The sequence below is a fragment of the Acromyrmex echinatior genome, chromosome 2 (genome assembly GCF_024713525.1).
Source record: "Acromyrmex echinatior isolate Ae372 chromosome 2, ASM2471352v2, whole genome shotgun sequence".
Taxonomy (NCBI): domain Eukaryota; kingdom Metazoa; phylum Arthropoda; class Insecta; order Hymenoptera; family Formicidae; genus Acromyrmex; species Acromyrmex echinatior.
The window spans coordinates 8,764,264-8,787,223 of NC_141853.1; the positions used below are offsets into that span (position 1 = coordinate 8,764,264).

A 22,960-nucleotide genomic window follows, 5' to 3' on the forward strand; every position below is an offset into this window, starting at 1 on the left:
ACAAATTAATAAAAAATATGTTTTAATTATATTATATATAAAACTTGTGAAATTGTGAAAAGAAAAAACGTTATTAGGTATCTGAAATTTAACTTACCTTATACGACCGCCAATGCGATCAGAATACACGCTACAGCTTTATTGCATAGATCTTTTGTATGTGGCAAACTTCGAAAAGTACAGTGTAATAGTCATGATAGAAAGACGTAAGTCGTTATTCTCGTGGATGCATAGTAGCCTAAAAGTAATGGAGAGCTGACAGCCAATCACCCTTAAGCCATATTATAAAAATCCAATATAGCAAATGATTTGTTCATTGTTAGCGTGTAAATTAGAATGCGTTGAATGAAATTCGCGCGCTTAATATGGCGTTCATATTTCATTTGGTATATACATATTGAAATATGTACCTAGCTAATTGTGAATAACATTAACATATTCCACTTTTATCCTAACAAGATTATCACACAAATTATCTGTCGTCAAATTAAGAATGATATTTAGATAATGTTTACCTTATTTAATTCATGAGCAAACGTGTATTGTGAGCAAAATTTGTAATATTAAATCAATAAAATGTTATATATTTTTATAAAAATGATTTGAGTTATAAATCTAATAATAACATTTCGAGAATGATAGGTTATTGATTGTATTTTGACGAGATTTTATTACATTAGAATATGAATAATTTAATCTTAAATATATAATTTACGTGAGAGATTTATGTGTCCAATTTAATATAAATTTAATTAAACTGAAATAATTTGGAAACTTTTTTATTATTTTAGAGCAATTTATAAAATTTATAAAATAGTTCGTATTTTGTCAAAATATTAACTATTTTGAAATATTCTATTCAATAAATTTCAAAGAATGTTTTTCAAAATGTTGATGCAAAAATACAATAAAATTTTCGAAATTATCTACACAAAATACAATTCTTTCCAAGAGATGTCCTATGAAGAACATCCAAGGAGATGTTTCTAAGAGAAATGCATGTTCAAATTAAGATAATGTAATAATATTGTAATTGTAATGTATTTGACAAGTATATAAATAAGTATGCATTTTTATTAAACGAAGTAAATTTTATTATATTTAAATTCAAATTGTGATTACATAAATCCATTGATTGTTACTTCCTGTTATAAATTTTATAAAATTAGATTTTTATCCGACTTTTGCAGATTTTTATTTTTATTCTTGATGTGCTAGTAAAACCGATATATAACCACCCGATGTCTTTAACAACTAAAAATATAATCATTATAAGAAGAACGATCATGTATGAATAAATTGAATAAAATAAAAAACGCCGAACGATCTAACGAAAGTTAGATGTTATGAATATATTTAATCAATTTTTTGTTTCAAATATGATTGCGCGCCGATAATTATCGGATTTTCAACACAATCATTATGAAACATTTTAATAATCCTCTTTAAATAGGTCCCAGGTTCGAACCCCGGCTGAGGTAATATTTTTCGCAATAAGTTTCTTTCCGTTTTTTAGGGGTTTTATTTAGAGGGTGGGTTATTGGAACAAAAAATTGATTAAATATATTCGTAACATCTAACTTTGACCGTTTGGCGTTCTTTACTTTATTTGAAAATATAATATTTATAAAAAATGTATGTTGATGTGTAAAAATAACCTACTTAATGATGAGATAATAAGAATAAAATTTTACAGATATTTTATATTTTGTACATATATGTATAAATGACATAACAAATAAAGTAAAAAAAATGTTATATACACAAAAGTTGTTTTTATTTTATTTTTTATGTTAAGAACCGGTAAAGGTAAGAATAAAGGTAAATACGAACAATTTCTATTATAGCCAACTTACGTTACAAAATGTAGACATCGTCATAGGGAACAGCTTTCCTGCGGTAAGATACATTGATTTGTTGGCTCGAATCATTATCATCATTAAGTTCTTTGCTTCCTTTGGCTTCAAGTTATACCACTTGTACTTGCATGCAGCTTCATAAACTCCTTCGCACTTGACATACATAGCCATACGCAATAAATTATATGTTATATAGATTGTGTGTAAAATCAGACAAGTATTTTAATTAATATATTGCATAATTTATATTTTGTTCGTAATAAGTTAATCAAAAAGATAACATACTTGTGCAACCAAAATTTCTCCTACCGCGCAATAGAGACATGTGTGTCCGAACGTATTGACAAATACCGTCATAATGAAAGTTAAACGTGGTACCGACAAATCGCGACCCTGAGTCACCATCTAAACAAACGAATGGATTAATTTTATTTAATTTTATTTAATAAAATTAAGTATTTAATTTTTGAATGTTTGAGAATAGTAATTAGTGTTAAATAAATAAGTTGAAATGTTTAATATAAAGTTTATTACATTAATTATAATTTATAATATGTTTTTATTATTTATATTACATTATTATATAACAGATATTATACGTACTTATATATGTTTAACTTATTAAATTGTTAGAAAATATTCTAATAAAGATGACATTTATAAAACATTACATTATTGCAAAAATAATTAAGGAAGGTTACTTACAGTACCCAATAAAAAACCGTAAAATGCAAATAATATGCCAAAGTAAAACAGCGTACCAAGTAGCATTAATGTAAATATTTCGTCAACGATGGTAATAAATCTGAGAGTTAAAAGAGAAAGTTATTAAAATAGTCATATTTATAAATTAATTTTTTCATTATTTATTTATATTATACACATTGAAAAAAATTCCGGTTGAAAATGAACGAATCAGAATGTTCTGGTTAAATCTATTAGAATTCTAGTTGAGATAATCAGAATTCTGATTAATACAATATTTCTAGTAAAATTTAAAAGAATTCTCATTTTTATTAGAATAATTATATCATTCAGAGTTCTAGCTTAACTAGAATTCTAGCATATTTAAGAATTTAGAAAATTCTGATTCGTGAATTTTCTACCAGAATTACTATTTAATCCAACCAGACCATTTTTCTCAATGTAATATTTAAAGAATCTTTTCATTTTATGTTATTCTTTAGAATAATTTAAGTAAATGTGTTAGTGGAAAATGTGCATTATTTTTTTATATCCACTAAAAAAATTATTAAAAATCTATAATATGCATAACCTGATGAGACGTATATGATCCTGTATGCTATGTGATAAAGCATTATCGAAATTTTGGAACTTATCTAGATGGATGATACGTATTTTGAGATTTTCCAACTGACCACATATGTGAAAAACTAATAAACTTAAAAAACTATCTACACTAGTGTACATAATAGCTGCCGCCGATAAGCCGAGACACTGCATGATATAAGTTATTTCGTAAAATGGACTTTTATCTCGATCGTATATATAATATGTTTGTAGCGGCACTAATTTTCCTGGATCCGTTTTATTTGTTAAATATCTCATTGAAATACCGAAGACAGGAAGAACTACACACAAATTAAGAGATACCAACATCACGAAATATCCGAATATCGTAAATATACGTGCTATTCGCGCTCGTTTTATCATAACATCTCTCTCTTTTATCATTTTTGGTTTTAACCAATCATCTTTAATCATGTTTAAAAGGGGTAGAACATCTATAATCAACAAAGATAACAGTTACATATGTTATAATTAAGCTTAGAATAGGATATTATTTTTTTGAATTAAAATAGCAAGATATTGAAAAGAAACTGTTTCTTTTTTACTAATGTATTTACAGAAATATATGTATAAGTATGTATAAAGGAGAACGGAGCTAGTTGTTACAATCTTTTACTAGAATTTTTTAACTCATGTGTATATTTAAATTTTAAATTAAAGAATACTTATACATTGATTGAAATATATATTCAACTAGTTTAATTGGAGTTAACTAAACTAAGTAGATAATCAATTTTTTCTGAATATCAATGTTTTTAAATGCTGAAAATTAAAATTTTTTGTCAGCAGATAAACTGAAAAGAATAAATTCTAGATTAATAATCAAATTCTATAAATAATCATTCTAGATAAAAAATCAAACACAAAATACTTTATACTAAATGTTTATTTTAGGATACAAAATTAAATGTAAAAAAATATGTTACTTCAGATGTTTTTTTGAATTAATTATTAAATATATAGCAATCAATTATAAGGAAGAAAGCGCTTAAATTATTAGTTTATCAATTCTAAGTACGAGGTAAGTTATTAGTGTTATTACAATGCTACAACCTGCATCGATTAAAGTGTAATAACTCGCCATTTTTTATTCGAGATAATATATGTATATACATTTCGAGTGAAATAAAATGTGTTATTATAACTATAAATGTATATAAAATAATAAAATAACTATACAAAAGAATGCTAACATACCTCTCGCTTACATATCTAATAAACAAACAATTCACATAATATTTATCTCCACATAATATAATATAATCATATAAATATACGTAGCATCTTTTACAGTTCAATTATGGCTGTCACTAATTGTTAGTAAAATATCATAAATATTATATTATTTATGAAAATGTGTTGTCTTCTTTGGTTAAAAGAAATAATTGTAACAACTAGCTTCTATTTCGTCTACGTATTACCTTTCTTTCTCAGCCACATAATGGATAATTTTATTATTGCTACCGACATCGGTAAAGTATATTGTAGATTATCAATTATAGACATTATATCACCCCAAACTTTGAACAAAGAATGTATACTCGGAATGTAGCAGCCACAAATTGCAGTGTTTAATATAAGAATTGTACAAATGTTTGATATTAATTTTTTCTGTTTAGTTTCGTTGTTTTTTGGCCAAATGCCTAACAGTGCCAAGCCAGTCCGATTTAATCCAATAGCCCATTCATAATCTATTTTATAGAAAGAAAAATACGAGTAAAAATTTTAATAAAATTAAATTTCTTTGTTGTCCATGAATATTATGTATTTGTTATGTATTTTCTTTTCCTTTTTTCATGTATTTATTTTCATGTAATTTTACATATAAAAGAACCCATATATATATATATATATATATGGGTTCCTTTTTAAATAAGTATAATTATCCCATATTTTAGCTAATATTTTTGTAACAATACTTTGTACATACAGTATTTTGTAGAAAATATTTCGAAACATTTATTCATGAATATTATGCATTTCATGAACATTGCTATTTTTCTGTTTAATGTATCTATCTAAATTAATCGAAGAAAAGGATGCACACCTATATACGCTGAATACTTTGAAACATCCATCCTGGTGTCTGTAAGGAAACTAAGCTTCTCTTTTTCTCGTTTCATTATCGGTTGAAGCGGTAGATCGTTATGTATGATGAGAGTTCCTAAGTTTAACGCCATCCTACAGCTAGTATGTACTCTACGTATTAATAATGCAACATTTGTAACGAGAATATTATGGTGGGTGATGTTTATAGCCGTTCGATTCACTCTACAGATGAAAAACTGTTTAGTGGCTTGATAGCGAATAAAAAAGTGATATTGATGCAGGGTCGCATATGTTTTTAAAAATGTTTCAGTATATAACTGGGCATGTATTATGGAAGTAAATTCCGAAATTATTCCATTTTTCTCCAGAAAATACAATAGAAATCTCTAAGGAATATTATATATGTAATTGACAATTCCGATCGGAATTTATTCCGAACATTCCCATTCCGAATAATTTTGTAATACGTGGTCTAAACGAATTGAAAAATTTACACATACACATATGTTCAAATGTAATTAATACATTTATATGCACATTTTTGTAGTAAGGAATAAAACAATATATTTATCGAAAAAAACAATTAAATTATGAAAATACAGTTACAAAAAGAAAATAAGTTTAAAGAACATATATTTTAATATACGTTCAATTATTTTATCTGCTTAAAATTTATTTGTTCTTTATACAGAATCAACTAAGAGAATATGAGTCTTTTTTCATTTATTTATTATGTGTTGGTAACTTTTAAAGCCGATCCTGTTGTGCTGCAATTATTGATTGATCACTTCACTGAAACTATCATTATTCATATATGAAACTTGAAAGCCAAAGTTTGAAATTTCTAAACTTTACTTAAAAAACAGTCTCTGTTTCCTTTTGTTTTAATAAAGTCAGTCAATTTGAAATACCAAACGTTTTTACTGTATAGTACGACTATAGCCATGTGTTACATATCAAACTGAATGTCAGTTCGTATTTATTATTAGGAGTGATCGTAATTATATTATTACATATTATATGTATATATACATATTATATAGCATACGATACTGCAATTTTTTTAAATATTTTAATAATGTTAATAATGTGTTCTAATATAGTTGAGTGAATGATACAATCAAGGATAAGAATCGTTTATTGTTACTTTTTACAATAATGATTTGGCAATGAGTTGCAGTTTTTTTATAATGATAATGACAACTATCTAAATATATCTAAAAACTAAGTAAAATTGGAGAAGTCATTTTTAGTGGAGAAGTAACCAATCGCTATTAAGCATAATTTCTTGAAAAAAGTAACTCATTTGTAGTACGTCGATTTGTTATTTTTACTTGTTATTTTAAATTGTTACAAGTAATGAGTTATTTTTTTACAATAAATAACGTATGATTGTGACACGATACTTTTGAAAAATGATTTTTTCTTAACTTTTACTTTCAGTTAGTTACTGTTACCATCATTAAAAAATTGCAACATCATTATTAAATCGTTATAAAAGGTAACGACAAAAGTAACAGCGTTATTTATTTCCCATCTCTAAACCAATACTGATTAATTTAATATAAAATTACAAAAATCGTATGTAATTTATTAAAGCGTTATTACATTACAATCAATATAAATTATTTACATGTTTATGACATATTACTTATGCAAGAAAGAATTTTTGCTAATTTTATAGAATCAACCGGGGTAATTGACGAAAAAACGCAAAGTTGGAATTCAATAACGTCATATTCTTAATTTTTTATTATTTGTACTTAAATAAATTTAATTAAACTGAAATAATTTGGAAACTTTTTTATTATTTTAGAATAATTTATATAAAATAGTTCGTCTTTTATCAAAATATTAACTATTTTGAAATATTCTTGTTCAATAAATTTCAAAGAACGAAAAGTTTTTCAAAATGACGAACACAATATACAATTCTCTCCAAGGGATGTTCTATAAAGAACGTCCAAACAAGACATTCCCAAGAGAAATGGATATTTAAATCAAGATACTGTAATAACGTTATTGTATTAGGTGTTGGAATTAATTCGTAGCGTTTTACAAGTGATGGGAAGTACTTTCATTAATGTATTTTTTAATGCTCATGTGAAATAAATAACATTCTTTCATTAAAAACGCTACGAATTAATTCCAACACCTAATAATACATAATGTATTTCACAAGTATGTATTATAAATAAGCATGCATTCTTATAAACGAAGTAAACTTTATTATATTTAAATTCAAATTACATGTGTGATTACATAAACACATTAATTGTTACTTCCCGGCATGAGTTTTAAAATCAGATTTTTATCAATTTTACTGACTTTCGTAGATTTTTACTTTTATTCTCGATGTGCCAACAAAACTGATACATAACCGCCCGATGTTTTTAATAACTAAAATTTTATAATATTTATAATATTTATAAAAAATGTATGTTGACGTGTAAAAATAACTTAATTAATGACGAGATGATAAGAATAAACTCTTACAGATATGTTACATATTGTATATATGCGTATAAATCACATAACAAATGAAATAAAAAAATGTTATATACATAAAAATTGTTTTTATTTTATTTTTTATGTGATTTATATTAAGAATTGGTAAAGGTAAGAGTAAGGTGATGTGAACAATTTCTATTAGCTAGCTTACGTTACAAAAAGTAGACATCGTCATAGGGAATAGTTTTCCTGCGGTAAGGTACAACGATTTGTTGGCTCGAATCATTATCATCATTAAGTTCTTTGCTTTCTTTGGCTCCAAGTTATACCACTTGTATTTATATGCAGCTTGATAAACTCCTTCGCACTTGACATACATAACCATACGCAATAAATTTATATGTTATTATATAGATCATGTGCGTGTTAAATTGGACAAGTTTGTATTTTAATTAGTATATTGTATAATTTATATTCTGTTCGTAATAAGTTAATCGAGAAGATAACATACTTGTGAAACCAAAATTTCTCCTACAGCACAATAGAGACATGTGTGTCCGAACGTATTGACAAATACCGTCATAATGAAAGTTAAACGTGGTACCGACAAATCGCGACCCTGAGTCACCATCTAAACAAACGAATGGATTAATTCTATTCAATTCTATTTAATAGAATTAAGTATTTAATTTTTGAATATTTAGTAATTGGTGTTAAATAAATAATTTAAAATGTTTAATATAATGTTAATTACATTAACTATAATTGATAATATGTTTTTGTTGTTTATATTACATTATTATTAGGTGTTGGAATTAATTCGTAGCGTTTTTTTAATGAAAGAATGTTATTTATTTCACATGAGCATTAAAAAATACATTAATGAAAGTACTTCCCATCACTTTCTACTACTTTTGACCATCTTTCGGGCAGTGAATGAATACCGCGTCGGAAGAACTGTTCATCTTTAGATGAAATCCAGGAATCGAACCATTTTGTACAATCTTCGTAAGATGTGAACTTCTGCTCGCACAAGCTATGAGCTAATGATCGAAACAAGTGGTAGTCGCTAGGTGCAATATCAGGAGAATACGGCGGGTGCGGTAGCACTTCCCATTTAAGTGTTTCCAGGTATGTTTTTACCGGTTTTGCAACGTGTGGGCGAGCATTGTCGTGCAGCAAGATGACTTTATCGTGTCTTTCGAAGTATTCCGACCGTTTTTGCTTCAATGCACGGCTCAAGCGCATCAGTTGCCGTCGGTAGAGATCTCCAGTAACGGTTTCATGCGGTTTTAGCAGTTCGTAGTATATGACACCCTTCTGATCCCACCAAATACAGAGCAGGAGCTTTGAGCCATGGATATTGGGCTTTGCCACTGATGTTGATGGTTCGCCGGGCTTAACCCATGACTTTCTGCGCTTTGGATTGTCATAATGGATCCACTTTTCGTCACCGGTAACAATCCGATGCAAAAAACCTTTTCTTTTCTGCCGTTGAAGCAGCAGTTCGCACGTGAGAAAACGTCTCTCAATATCCCTTGGTTTCAATTCATATGGGACCCAATGTCCTTCCTTCTGGATCATGCCCAAACTTTTAAGACGTTTTCCTATTGTTGAGAAGTCAACTTCCAATGACGTAGATAATTCTTTAAGTGTTTGACATGAGTTTTCATTGAGCAGTGCCTGCAAATCGTTATCTTCAAATTTTTTCGGCTGACCAGGTCGCTCCTTGTCATCCAAGTCGAAATCACCAGCTTTAAAATGTGCAAACCACTTCCTACACGTTTGCTCAGCCAGAGCATGTTCACTATACACATCCACTAAAATACGATGAGCTTCAGCTGCACTTTTGTTCATATTAAAGTAATGAAGCAAAACTCCCCGCAAAAACACTTTATCTGGCACAAATTTTGACATATTCAATGAATTATACAGTATTGTTATTTATGATTTCAAGAAAGGTTATGTACGGCAAATGACGTCCTATGATAGATGTTTACAATGTATACAGAACTATAGGTAACAACGAAATAGTGTACTGCTTGTGCCATCTCTTGTAAAACGCTACGAATTAATTCCAACACCTAATATATGTAACAGATTTGATACGTATATGGTTATTCTTTATTTATATTATACAACTTTAATTATTTATATTATGTAAAATGCATTAATACAGCACTTAAAAATGTGGTGACTCTTTTTGCCTATCATATATCACATTTGCCGACAAGCTTAGTTTGTTTGCGCACAAAAATTATTGTACAGCTTGATTGCCTACATGCATTTTTGCACATGAATACAAATTTTAGAAACGAAGTTACATTTGCCTACATGGCTAAATGTATTATTGCCTGTATTATTGCTTGACTATCTCTTATTATTTTCGATACATGTACTATTTTCTGCTTTAAAAACAAATTCTTTGTTTTAAAACAAATACTCTGCTTTAGCAACTCTGTTTCTAAAATTTTTATTTATGTGCAAAAGTGCATGTAGACAATCGGGCTGTAAGCAGTAATATATGTAGGCAATCTTAGAGACAATAATATATGCAGGTAAATGTGATTTCGTCTCTGCTATTTGTGCGCAAAAGATAATGCTTGTAGACAGTCGAGCTGTAGGCAATAATTTTTGTGCGCAAATAAACTGTTGACAAAAGTGATGTAGGTAAACGATACTATAGGCAATCAATTTATAAGCAAATGAGATCTCTCCTTTAAAAATTTAGAAATATGAAAAGAATTTTTTACAACATTTCTCGGAATGTATGGAACAGTCAAACAAGCATGTGTATTTGTTTACGCCTATGTAGAGTGTATATGTTTAATTTGTTAAATTTTTAGAAAATATTCTAATAAAGATGACATTTATAAAACATCATATTATTGATAGGTTAATTAAGAAAGGTTACTTACAGTACACAATAAAAAACCATGAAGTGCAAATAATATGCTAAGGTAAAACAGCGTACCAAGTAGCATTAATGTAAATATTTCGTCAATGATATTAATAAATCTGAAAATTATTAAAAAGAGAAAGTTATTAAAAAAGTCATATTTACAAATTAATTTTTTAATTATGGTGTTATTTGTTTATATCATAATATTTAAAGTATCTTTTCATTTTATGTTATCATTTAGAATAAGTAAATATGTTAGTGAAAAATGTGCTTTATTTTTTATATTTGTTAAAAAATTATTAAAAATTAATAGTAATATGCGTAACCTGATAAGACGTATATGATCCTGTACGCTTTGTGATAAAGCATTTTCGAAATTTTGGAACTTGTCCAGGTGGATGATACGTATTTTGAGATTTTCCAACTGACCACATACGTGAAAAACTAATAAACTTAAAAAACTATCTACACCAGTATACATAATAGCTATCGCCAACAAGCCGAGACCCTGCATGATATAAGTTATTTCGTAAAATGGGCTTTTATCTCGATCATATATATAATACGTTTGCAGTGGCAATAATTTGCTGTCTGGATCTGTTTTATTTGTCAAGTATCTTATTGAAATACCGAAAACAGGAAGAACTACACACAAATTAAAAGATGCCAACATCATGAAATATCCGAATATCGTAAATATACGTGCCATTCGCGCTCGTTTTACCATAACATCTTTCTCTTTTATCATTTTTGGTTTTAACCAATCATCTTTAATCATGTTTAAAAGGGGTAGAACATCTGTAATTAACAAAAACAGTTACATATGTTATAATAAAGTTTAGAATAGGATATTACTTTTTTGAATTAAGATAGCAAGATATATTGAAAAGAAATTGTTTTTTTTACGAATGTATAATTTACAGAAATATGTATATAAAGGAGATCCGAGCTAGTTGTTACAATCTTTTACTAGAATTTTTTTAACTCATGCATACATTTAAATTATTTTAATGAATACTTATGCATTGATTGAAATATATTTTTAACTAGAGTTAACTAGTCTATGTAGATAATAAACAATTTTTTCTAATTTATATAAATGTTTTTAAATATTGAAAGTTGAAATTTTTCATTGATAAGTAAACTGTAAAGAACAAATTCAAGATTATATTAATAAAAAATTAAATACAAAATATTTTATAATAAATGTTTATTTTAGGATATAAAATTAAATGTAAAAAAATATTTTCAGATAAAAATATGTAATTCAGATTTTTTTTGAATTAATTATTAAATATATAGCAATATTAACTATAAGAAAAAAAGAGCTTAAATTATTAATTTATCAATTTTAAGTACGAGGTAAGTTATTAATAAAATATTACATTATTATAACTTGTCTTGATCAAAATGTAAGAACTAATCCTAGCTCGCCATTTTTTATTCGAGAAAATATAGATAAAAAACTAATATATGTACCTTTTGAATCAAATAAAATGTGTTATTATAACTAAACGTATATAAAATAATAAAATAAATACAAAAGTATGATAATATAATATATGTCTTATGTATCCAATAAAGAAACAATTCACATAAATCAAATATTTACCTTCACATAATATAATCACATAAATATACAGTTAGCATCTTCATGTAGCATACATGTAGCATCTTCTACAGTTAATTATGGCTGCCACTAATTGTTAGTGGAATATCGTAAGTATTATAAAATTTATAAAAATGTGTTGTCTTCTTTGGCTAAAAAGATTAATTGTAACAACTAGCTTCTGTCTCGTCTATGTATTACCTTTCTTTTTCAGCCACATAATAGATAATTTTATTATTGCTACCGACATCGGTAAAGTATATTGTAGATTATCAATCATAGACATTATATCACCCCAAACTTTAAACAAAGAATGTATACTTGGAATGTAGCAGCCACAGATTGCAGTGTTTAACATAAGAATTGTACAAATGTTTGAAATTAATTTTTTCTGTTTAGTTTCGTTGTTTTTTGGCCAAACGCCCAACAATGCCAAGTTAGTCCGATTTAATCCAATAGCCCATTCATAATCTATTTTATAGAGAGGTAAATGCGAGTAAAATTTTAATAAAATCAAATTTCTCTGTTGCCCATGAATTTTATGTAATTATTATGTATTTTCTTTCCTCTTTTTTATGTATATTCTCTCTTTTTCTCCTTATTTTTTCTCTTGTTTCTAGTAAACATCACATTCTTTTTATTTTTTTTTGTAAAAAAATAAAGATATCTATTTATTCTTGTGACACATATTTATAATTGTAAATATTAAATTTCCGATTAAGTTTATTATTAGTTAGATTAAAAAAATATCAAAGAGCAAATATTTTTATATTATAAAAAAGTGATATATTGTATTATGTATTGTATGCGTGTATATGTATGTATATATGTTTATATAAATATGTAATAGAAGAATGTAAAAGTAAGAAAATAGTTGAGTGATACAAATCTTCTTAATGATTACAATTTTTATTTGCATCAATAATTTTATATATATATATATAGAGGAAAACTCTCTATTACGAGATAGACGTCTAACATGAGATAACAGCGTTTCTATTAAATTAATGAACGCTATCTATTGGTTTCACTATGAATTTATTGCTTTTGGATTGAAAACTATTTAGTAAAAAATTCACTAATAGATCATGTCTATAGTCATTGTAAAAAAAGATTTTAGAATTTGAATATCTTCAAGTTTCAATGAGATGAACCTTTCAATCTTGTTTATCTTTTAATAAAATAAATATTTGGCAATAAATTCTTCATATAGTGATAGAGCAAGGTCGTACTAATAGAAAAATATGGGATATGTTGAATTGTTTAATTACAGAAGTTAGATTTGATGATCGCAAAACCATAAGATTGTATGACATAATATGAGATACCCATATTTCTAATATAAAGTAACCCATGCTCTCCTATGTAGTGAAAATCGTTGCTGAAGAATAAATTGTACAATAATAAAAAGGACAGTCGGAATGAACGTCGAGTGCCTATTTCTGCGATGCTTGATTCCAACTACCTGAAGACGAATTCTGGGTTATAATCTATTGCATGCTAATTTTTCACGCACGCTGGCTGTGTTTGTTTGCATTTTAGAAACATGAAATAAAGTTTTTTAATTGCAATACTGATATACTTGTTTTTACTATCAATTTCTCAGGATATCTCATATTAGAAGCACAATTTTTTTACTTTATGATTTGCTCACTTTTCACATTCCTTTAATTTAAAAAAAAAATGGAATTTGAAAAATGGAATTAAATTTTATATAATATTATCTTAAAACTTATTAAATTCTCTTTAAAATGATCTATTGTTTTTTTAAATTCTGCTCTTAGATTTCTAGCATTTATCTAAAATGAACTCGATATCTCATAATAGGGACCTTTTTTCTATATAGAGTTTTTTTTTTAAATAAATATTATTATCCCATTATTTTAGCTAGTATTTTTATAAGAGACTATTTTGTAGAAAATAATTCGAAATGTTTATTCGTGAATATTATGCGCTTGATAAACATTACTATCTTTCTGTTTAACGTATTTATCTAAATTAATCGAAGAAAAGAATGCACACCTATATACGCTGAATATTTTGAAACATCCATCCTGGTGTCTGCGAAGAAACTAAGCTTCTCTTTTTTTCGTTTCATTATCGGTTGGAGCGGTAGATGGTTATGTATGACGAGACTTTCTAAGTTTAATGCCATCCTACAGCAAGTGTATACATTGCGTATTAATAATGCAACCTGTAACGAGAATATTATGATGGGTGTTTAGCCGTTTCTTCTCACTCTACTGATGGAAAACTGTTTAGTGGCTTGATAGAGAATAAAAAAGTGATATTGATGCAGGGTTGCACGTGTTTTTAAAAATGTTTCAGTATATATAACCGGGCATGTATTATGGAAGTAAATTCCGATCGGAATTATTCCATTTTTCCCCAGAAAATACAATAGAAATCTAAGGAATATATACATGTAATTGACAATTCCGATCGAAATTTATTTCGAACATTTCCATTTCGAATAATTCCGTAATATGCGCTCTGAATGGTTGAAAAATTTACACATATATGTTTAATGTATATATATATATATATAATTATAATACATTTATATGCACATTTTTGTAGTAAGGAATGAAACAATGTATTTATCAAAAAATATAATTGAATTATGGAAATTCACAAAAAGAAAATAAATTTAAAGAACATATATTTTAATATACGTTCAACTATTTCATCTTAAAATTTATTCTTTATACAGAATCAACTAAAAGAATATGAGTCTTCTTTTATTCATTTATGTATTGGAAATTTTTAAAACCGATCCTGTTGTGTCGCAATTATTGATTGATCACTTCACTGAAACTATCATTATCCATATAAGAAACTTGAAAGTTTTTTTAAGCTAAAGTTTGAAATTTCTAAACTTTAGCTTAAAAAATAGTCTCCGTTTCCCTTTGTTTCCTTAAAGCCAGTCAATTTTAAAAATAAAACTTGAAATACCAAACGGTTGGACTGTATAGTACAACTATAGCCATGTGTTACATATCGGTAGAATGCCAATTCGTATTTATTTATTATTACTAGGAATGATCGTAATCATATTATTACATAAAATGTACATATTATATGTATATATACATACTATATAGCATACCAGCATACTATACTGCAATTTTTTCAAATATATTTCTTCTTTTTTTTCTTAAAAGGTAAAATACTCTCTTTTCAAGTTTACTAACAATTATTAAGGACAAATTTGATAATTATGTACCGCAAATTGGTTTATTGTTACAAATTGAATAATAAATACAATAATATAATTAATAAATATCAGAAATATTATCTTAGCTATAATATTCCCAGAATTTTTAATAATTCTTTTAGTTATTTGATTAATTAATTAAATTAATTATTTAATTAACTAAATTTTTGGTTTTTGGATGTAATATTCTTATCGTATTTTTCTTATGTATTTGCATATTTTTCCATATCTTTTCTTTTTTTGAAAAGGTTTATTAGTGGTATACATTTGCCCAATGATTGATTAAGTATTAAGAATATACAATACAAAGGAATATAAAAAATATTATAGCAATATTTTTACTTTGATCCAATTAACGTAGCGACAAACATTGATATATATATCAGGATAACCCCTGGCGCATGGTATTCCACCAGACACTAAACCAACAATTTTTTTGTCACTCTTTCTGATAACTCCACTACCGCTGTCACCCTGCAACCAAAAGATGGAAATTATTGTACTCTTTTTGTTCCTTATAAGATTGAAATTAATAATATTTTATTTGTTACCTACTGAACTTAAAATTAACATCATTTAAAATCGTAAAATTTCAAAAATATAACATTTATGCTATTGCTATAAGCAGTGAAGGTAATAAAGAGAGAAATGTAATATATAAGAGTTCTACTTTAAGACTCAATATTACACTTGCAAACATGAATTAATTATAATATTATAATATTAATTAAAATATTATCTTGGAACGAATGATAGGAGTGTAATATATATAATATATTGTAATATATATATTGTAATAGAAGTGATGTTAAAGCATCGTCATGACTGAGTAAAACTACAAAATGTAGTGTGCATATTTAGACAGAAGATATAAAAAGATGTGCGATAATACAATAAAATGATTTATGCAATATTTGAACATTTTATCATATATAATATAACATCACATACATTGCACAGTCCAATTCCGTTCTTAATGTAGGTACAAAAATCATTCTTGTGAATTCGCATAGTACTATTGAATTTGTTATAACGAGCCTGACATGTAGTTGGAAGCATGACTTTCATGTCCAATTTTTGCAAATTGTTATGTACTGGTTTTTGGAAGCCCTTTCGACCCCAAGCAGCGATCATAATGTTCTCATTAACTGCAATATCGTTTTTTGGGAGCATAATTCGTTGTTGTGTTGGACCAAACTTAATAGTCTTAAGCAGCTAAAACATATTTTATATTAATGGGTCAAACTGTAGCAGTGTACATTTGTGTTAAAGATTTCATCATTTATAACCTGTACATTATTTTTTATAATTAATATGGCAGAAAATATACTGAATGTGCATACCATATGTCACAAGCTTATATAATACATATGAATATATATATATATATATATACAGTAATAATTGAATATATATATATATATAATATATATATATATATATATGTATATAATTTATTTTAAAATTATACCTTTATTAAACCAATGTCATTTACAGCCAAACTGTGAGGATCATAACGTTCATGGAAATACACCTTTTTCACTTTATGAGTCACTCCACCTTTATTAAAGTATGTTGTGCCAGTAACAACAGTCATAGATTTCAGTAAGTTCTTGTCATAATATAAATCATATACGCAATGCGCGGCAGTTAGAATATGTTGTTTACTGATTATGCTTCCGCCGCACCTGTATTCTCCATGCATTTTTATGGAGGCACAATGTGGATTTTCCTTTATAGAAGTAGATTTTCCACGTACTAATCTAGCCGTTTCATCGCCATAACTATCTGCAAACATATAGTAAAAATAACTTTTAAATGTTATCCAATAAAGGTGTTAATAATTTAAAAAAAAATTATTTTAAGATACGACATAATATTAATTTATAAATATAAAATTGCGGGTACTTTATGACATATTAAAATATTATTACTTCATTATATCAATCTGAATTATTTCCATTATCATTTTTTTCATGAAAATTTCTTTCTATAACTTTATGTTTTAAAATTGATTCTATTTCATATATTTTGTGACATAAGAAAAATATATATGATAAAATTTATCTCTGTTTTTATACACAATTTAAAAGCTAATAAGATATAAAATTAATTAATCCAATAAGAATAATGAAATAATATTATAGAAATAATAAAATAAATTAATACACTATAAATGTAGTGTAGTTAATAAAATTATCAATAAAAGTCAATACATGGTCAAATATTAAAACGAGAAAATCTCTTAACGGCATATACTACAACGGAAGATATTCGTAGCGAAAATTTTTTTATATTTTAATTATGTAACAATTGGAAAAATAAACGTTTCGATCTTAAATTAAGTCATCTTCAGTATTACGAAATTACAAATTCTGAATAACGCATATAAGAGATTTTCTCGTTTTAATAAAATTATCTACTCAAGCAAGTAGCTAAGGTGATTTTTACAGCCTACTAGTGACAAGAAATAAGGCTCAATAGCAATAATTCTTTTTACTAAGAATCTGTATTTATTTATTATTTATTCTTAATTTTTTAAAAATGTTGAGAAAATCGATATACTTAATGATTTTAGGTATTAAATTATAAAACTATTAACATATAATGTTATATAAATCAATAATAGTGATTTTTAATCAAGGTATTAAAAATATTGTGTCGTTTATACTAAAAAAATCTAGAAGACTTTCTGAATGAAGCATGTACAGTAAAATTATGCAATTTATAAGCATAGTTTTTATGTATGTATGCAATATAAAAATCAGAATATAATGTGACACATTTATAAAATAAAGAAATCAATAAAAAACACAATTTAATTATCTAGTTCTTAATATTTAACTTACCTACGACCGCTAAGAATGCAATTAATTGTAAAATTGCTAACGCTAGCTGTTTCATTGCGTTGATTTGCTTTCACACTGTGCTTAGCAAACTATGATAAGAACAATAATAAGTATTGGTACAATTTTTATTGTATTAAAATAAGAGAAAGAGGGAGAGAGAGAGAAAGAGAGAGAGAAAGAGGAGGAGGCAATAATATTAATAGAAATTATTTGTTTTTATCGTGTTATGATGAGATTATCGTAAAAATATAAAATATCATATTATGTTTATGGATGAAATAAGTCCTGTCGTAGATAGTTTGATCTTCACTTTAAAATAAAAGTACAACTTTGTTGAAAAATCATCCATTTAATATAGAAAAATTAATATTAATATAGCCAATAATAAGTAATTGAGTTTACAAAAGATTAAATAAACAAGAAAATATGTAAAGCAGATATAAACAAAAAAATACTTATACAATACTTATTGATGGTCAATAATGAAATTCAGTCTGATTGTAATATTATATATATATGAATCACTTTTTTTGCATGATGCATGAACATATCAGAACTTTTAAACCCCAGGCACAATACGAGGGAATAGCAATAGCGATAGAAATAACTAATTTCAACCTATCAGAATGAATATGTCGTATCTGCTGGGTTGAAATCATGTTATTTCCATCGCTATTATTATTCCATCGTTTTGTGCCTAGGGTTTATAGATGCTTTTTATTTAATAACACAAATTAGCACAAGTATTTTATCTTTATCGTATTCAGTGAGTAACAAAGATAGAATGACACTTTGTATCGATTTATGTATGTCATCAAATGAAGCATCCAATGAAGTTCAACTACGTACAATTCTATGAATCTTACTAATAAAATGTCAATACCTACATGTTAGAAATGTTTAAGACACAATAACATATTTATAAACAAAATAAATTATTTAGTTTCAATAATTTTCGCTGGCTGAAAAATAACTTATTATCCATATATGTTTTCTTTTGAAAAAAGTTTTTGATACTTTTGTCTTAATGAGAATGTTTTAAGGGCATTCACATTACAGTTGAAATAAGAGTAAACTGCAATTATATTATCATAACTGATATAAGTATGCGCTCTAATTACATATTACAAGGCCATCGATGAAACAATAGTATCAGAAAATTATTAATAATTACTATACATATATATATATATATATATGTAAATATATAAGATTTTTGAAAATAAAATACTGAATTGTGCAAAACTGTCACTATTATTTATAAAAAATTATCATGAAAGGAAATCAATTATTCGATGCTTTGAGTGGATGTAATTAAAACAACAACTCACTGAGCGCTTAGTGAGTTCTTTCATCTGATTGGTCTATATTTTAGGATCTAAGAAAATATATTAATCAGATGAAAAAGCTCACTGAACGTGATTGTTGTTCTGAATGCACCCATTAATGTTTGATATTATCCAATATACCTTATTCGCTATTTGTGGATAATTACACGGTGAATTTAACGGATTGCATTAGTAAGTTGTATAGGCTGTCCATCTGTGTGTGTGTGTGTGTGTGTGTGTGTGTGTGTGTGATTCGATTATAACTTAATTTATTCATTTTGTTATTATCAGTAAAGCAAAATGCAGAATGTCGTAGTCATGACATAATATGTAGGTAAGCTCGTAGATATAATTTCTTTCTACACTAAGAGATGGCTATTAATTTTCACGATTCATATTATTATAAATAGCTCTGTATTTACATTTTACAACATCATATTTAATTTATCTTTATCACAAAGTATCAAATGTAAAAATGTTGATCATGTTGGTATTCATAGAGAGACGACATAGTCAAACTTAACATTTTAGCTGTGTACGATTGTGTCGACTTGTGTAGAATTGGAAAGTATATTGTGTTACGCAATATCACTTGCTGGAAAGCACATATTAATTAAAATATCTAGTTACTTTTCAACCTTGGATTATCTATTGTAATAATGTAATTACAGTTATTTTACTTTTCAACAAATAGAATGCTTAATGTGATTCTTAAAATTTAAATAATAAGTGAATATTCATAAGAGCAAGTGAGAGTAAAAGAGCTGTGCGATAATTTATATGTCATAATTTTAGCAATGTAAATTATATTTAATTCTTTTTTACATTCTTTACGTGACGATCGAATTTTTGGTTTCAATTCAAGCTATTAGTAATATTTAAAAATCCAATAATTCGTAATAATATAACTCTGTGTCTGCAAAAGATGCAATCTCGGTATGCAGCGAGTAAAGTCTCCATTAATTCCATGTTTGAAAAGAAATAGTTAAGTAGTTCTTAGATTAAATGAACTCTAAAGTGTGAGAAAGTTCATAGAAATTTCTAATATGAAAAAAAAATTAAATAATTCACTCACCTGCTGCAACTATGATTAAATACAGAACCTCAAAATGTATAAAAACAGGATATTACAATTATAAAATATAAACTGTTACAATAACTTGACTAAATTCGACAAAGTTTAAGCAAGCAATAACGTTACAAAAAAACGAATGATGTTAAAGTAATGCATCAAGTGATAAAAACGTAAATAATATATAATTGTTGAGCATGAACGGTACAGTCAATTCCTTATCGTACTTTGAAACATTACTTAAAATGTTGACGTAACCATGATGTAAAAACTCAATATCAGATAGTAAATTCATACTATTTACTTGAATTTTAATGTTTAACATTTCGGAAATTAATCTTCTATCTAAATATCTTCCGCTATCTAAATTTTTGATGTTCTCTTTATGATCTATGGATGTTCTTATAAGAATATTTCTCAAATAAAGTTATACTGTAACAGTAACAATGAAAATTCAGTAAGAGTTCAACAAATAAAGTATATTAATAATTATAATATATAATAAGGAATATAAAGATTTACTCAGTGATCTTTATTATTTATTTATTATTATAATTTATTATTATTTATTTATTAAGTTTTAAGAACATATGACATATGACATATACAAAAGAAATGATATCATTCCGTCATTTTTTCTTTGATCCAAGAAAGGTAGGGATAAATGTTGGTATATACGTTTGGATAACCCTTGACGCACGGTCTCCCGCCAGATACCAAACCAATAATTGTTCCGTCTTGAATCAATCCGCTACCACTATCACCCTGCAACGAAAAAATAGAAAGTATTATTGCATTATCTATCCCTTATGTGGCTGAGATTATTAATATTTTTTATGCATTATACTGAATCCAAAATTGGCATTATTTAAGAATTTCAATAATTTTGCGTTATCATGGCTATAAACAATTAAGTAAAGAGAGATATGCAATATAAAAGAAATTCTACTTTGGAATCAATTTTATTATACATACAAACATGAATTAACTATGATGTAAAATATGAATCTTGGAGAATATAGGGGATGTAATATTGTAACGTGAATGTATTACAGTGTCATTATTAATAAAAAATAATTACAAAATATATTGTGTATTTAGAAAATCGTTAATTATAAAAAGATATGGAAGAGTAAAATTAAATGTGTATTCGGGCATTAAATGTAATATTATATACCTTGCACAATTCAATTCCTTTCTTGATAAGGATACAGAACTCATTCTTATAAATCTTCATAATAAAATTATGATAAATCTGACATGTGTCTGGAAGCATGACATCCGCGGTCAATTTTTGTAAATTGTTATGTACGGGTTTATTAAAATCTGTAGAACCCCAGGCAGCAATTGTAACACCATCACTCTTTGTCACATTCTTTGTTGGGAATTTAATTGGTTTTTGTGTTGGACCAAACTCAATCGGCGATGTAAGCTAAAAATACTATATACTATGAACTACGAGAATGATTAAAATACATTTCATCATTTGACATCTGTATATTATTGCTATATCGGAAAGTATACTATATGTCCATGTCATACATGTCACAAATTGATACTTGTAATATATTATTTATTCCAAGATGTTATATAATACCTTTATTAAGCCCATGTCATGAGGACTTCTACCCAATGCGCGAGGATTATAATTATCGTGATACCACAATTTTTTCACATTATAAACCTGTCCACCTTTATCGAGGTAGGTCGTGCCAGTAACAACGGTCATAGATTTCCTTAGGGAGTCGTCAAAAAGTAGAGGGGCCACGCAATGTCCGGCAGTTAGGATATATTGTGAATCGATTATGCTACCGCCGCAAAAATGACTATTGTTGATTCTTAGGGAGACACAATGAGGATTTTTTTCTATAGTGGTAGGTATTCCATTTACTAACTTGTTTGGTTCATCTCCATAAACACCTGCGAATGTATTGTAAAAGTAGTTTTACAATGTGTTAATAATATATGATATTTCTACAAAATAAATGAATTAAATAATACAAATAAAATAAATATAAATACAAAGTAAGTTAATAAAAAAACGTAATTTAATTATGAAATTTGTTAGTCACAGAAATTGTTTTAATATTAAATTTTGTTGTTATAATATCAAGTTTTTAATATTTAATTTACCTACGACCGCCAATGCGATTAGGAAACATGTTAGTTGTTCCATTACGTAGATCTGTTTTTACACCGCGCCTGGCAAACTTTGGGAAGTACATAATGAGTATGGTGCAATTTATATACGTATCAAAGTATGTACACAGCTGTATTTTCGTACGTAATAAATATGAATATTATAATGAGATT

At 26.7% G+C, this 22,960-nt stretch overlaps 4 protein-coding genes and 1 long non-coding RNA gene across 9 annotated transcripts in view; 1 reads left to right on the forward strand and 4 right to left on the reverse strand.

Annotated features, from left to right (window-relative positions):
* Positions 1-22,960, forward strand: part of LOC147910453 (uncharacterized) — a 132,944-nt gene that overhangs the window by 6,437 nt on the left and 103,547 nt on the right. The window contains exons 1-2 of one of the 2 annotated variants that reach the window (XR_015548308.1): positions 14,335-15,345; positions 16,896-17,003. The exons of the other annotated variant lie outside the window; for it this stretch is intronic. This is a non-coding gene — a long non-coding RNA (uncharacterized LOC147910453). Of the gene's footprint in view, positions 1-14,334; positions 15,346-16,895; positions 17,004-22,960 lie in introns of those variants that run through there. 2 annotated transcript variants of the gene reach the window in all.
* Positions 123-5,717, reverse strand: LOC105151740 (odorant receptor 4-like). Of its 2 annotated transcripts, none has more exons than XM_087415723.1 (7): positions 5,218-5,717; positions 4,592-4,861; positions 3,136-3,604; positions 2,565-2,664; positions 2,145-2,264; positions 1,857-2,012; positions 123-238 (listed from the first exon to the last, which is right to left on the reverse strand). In XM_087415723.1, the coding sequence occupies exons 1-7, from the start codon at positions 5,348-5,350 to the stop codon at positions 215-217; spliced, it is 1,272 nt and encodes a 423-aa protein (XP_087271849.1). In that variant the 5' UTR covers positions 5,351-5,717; the 3' UTR covers positions 123-214. The 2 variants fall into 2 exon arrangements, with proteins under 2 accessions (XP_087271849.1, XP_087271845.1); XM_087415719.1 differs by lacking the exon at positions 123-238 and adding an exon at positions 1,071-1,254 and having other exon boundaries at positions 5,218-5,714.
* Positions 7,425-15,816, reverse strand: LOC105151702 (odorant receptor 4-like). 3 transcript variants are annotated; one of them, XM_087415709.1, is made up of 9 exons: positions 15,741-15,816; positions 14,204-14,375; positions 12,383-12,652; positions 11,279-11,370; positions 10,899-11,080; positions 10,589-10,688; positions 8,182-8,301; positions 7,882-8,037; positions 7,425-7,619 (listed from the first exon to the last, which is right to left on the reverse strand). In XM_087415709.1, the coding sequence occupies exons 2-9, from the start codon at positions 14,334-14,336 to the stop codon at positions 7,566-7,568; spliced, it is 1,107 nt and encodes a 368-aa protein (XP_087271835.1). In that variant the 5' UTR covers positions 14,337-14,375; positions 15,741-15,816; the 3' UTR covers positions 7,425-7,565. The 3 variants fall into 3 exon arrangements, with proteins under 3 accessions (XP_087271835.1, XP_087271825.1, XP_011063847.2); XM_087415699.1 differs by having other exon boundaries at positions 10,899-11,370; XM_011065545.2 differs by lacking the exons at positions 12,383-12,652; positions 14,204-14,375; positions 15,741-15,816 and adding an exon at positions 12,185-12,376 and having other exon boundaries at positions 10,899-11,370.
* On the reverse strand, positions 15,353-18,625 carry LOC105151703 (chymotrypsin-1-like). The gene is made up of 4 exons (XM_011065547.2): positions 18,248-18,625; positions 16,870-17,186; positions 16,350-16,613; positions 15,353-15,872 (listed from the first exon to the last, which is right to left on the reverse strand). Exons 1-4 carry the CDS (start codon positions 18,300-18,302, stop codon positions 15,723-15,725), a joined length of 786 nt encoding a protein of 261 aa, XP_011063849.2. The 5' UTR covers positions 18,303-18,625; the 3' UTR covers positions 15,353-15,722.
* LOC105151704 (chymotrypsin-2) lies at positions 21,171-22,887 on the reverse strand. Its single transcript, XM_011065548.2, has 4 exons — positions 22,781-22,887; positions 22,245-22,567; positions 21,825-22,079; positions 21,171-21,412 (listed from the first exon to the last, which is right to left on the reverse strand). The coding sequence occupies exons 1-4, from the start codon at positions 22,821-22,823 to the stop codon at positions 21,269-21,271; spliced, it is 765 nt and encodes a 254-aa protein (XP_011063850.1). The 5' UTR covers positions 22,824-22,887; the 3' UTR covers positions 21,171-21,268.

Excerpts from the sequence above, each read along its gene's own strand:
- LOC105151702 (XM_087415699.1), bottom strand. The coding sequence starts at position 14,336 with ATGGCATTAAACTTAGAAAGTCTCGTCATACATAACCATCTACCGCTC. Across the intron at positions 8,302-10,588 it reads ATGGTTTTTTATTGTGTACT|ATGGTGACTCAGGGTCGCGA; the intron begins GTAAGTAACCTT and ends TCGTTTGTTTAG. Across the intron at positions 8,038-8,181 it reads GAGAAATTTTGGTTTCACAA|TGCGAAGGAGTTTATCAAGC; the intron begins GTATGTTATCTT and ends ATGTATGTCAAG.
- LOC105151740 (XM_087415719.1), bottom strand. The coding sequence starts at position 5,350 with ATGGCGTTAAACTTAGGAACTCTCATCATACATAACGATCTACCGCTT. Across the intron at positions 2,665-3,135 it reads GATCATATACGTCTCATCAG|ATTTATTACCATCGTTGACG; the intron begins GTTATGCATATT and ends TTTAACTCTCAG. Across the intron at positions 1,255-1,856 it reads CGATGTCTACATTTTGTAAC|TTGTTAAAGACATCGGGTGG; the intron begins GTAAGTTGGCTA and ends TTATATTTTTAG.
- LOC105151704 (XM_011065548.2), bottom strand. The coding sequence starts at position 22,823 with ATGGAACAACTAACATGTTTCCTAATCGCATTGGCGGTCGTAG. Across the intron at positions 22,568-22,780 it reads AATCGCATTGGCGGTCGTAG|GTGTTTATGGAGATGAACCA; the intron begins GTAAATTAAATA and ends ATACATTCGCAG. Across the intron at positions 21,413-21,824 it reads AAGGAATTGAATTGTGCAAG|GGTGATAGTGGTAGCGGATT; the intron begins GTATATAATATT and ends TTTTCGTTGCAG.
- LOC105151703 (XM_011065547.2), bottom strand. The coding sequence starts at position 18,302 with ATGAAACAGCTAGCGTTAGCAATTTTACAATTAATTGCATTCTTAGCG. Across the intron at positions 17,187-18,247 it reads TGCATTCTTAGCGGTCGTAG|ATAGTTATGGCGATGAAACG; the intron begins GTAAGTTAAATA and ends ATATGTTTGCAG. Across the intron at positions 15,873-16,349 it reads ACGGAATTGGACTGTGCAAT|GGTGACAGCGGTAGTGGAGT; the intron begins GTATGTGATGTT and ends TTTTGGTTGCAG.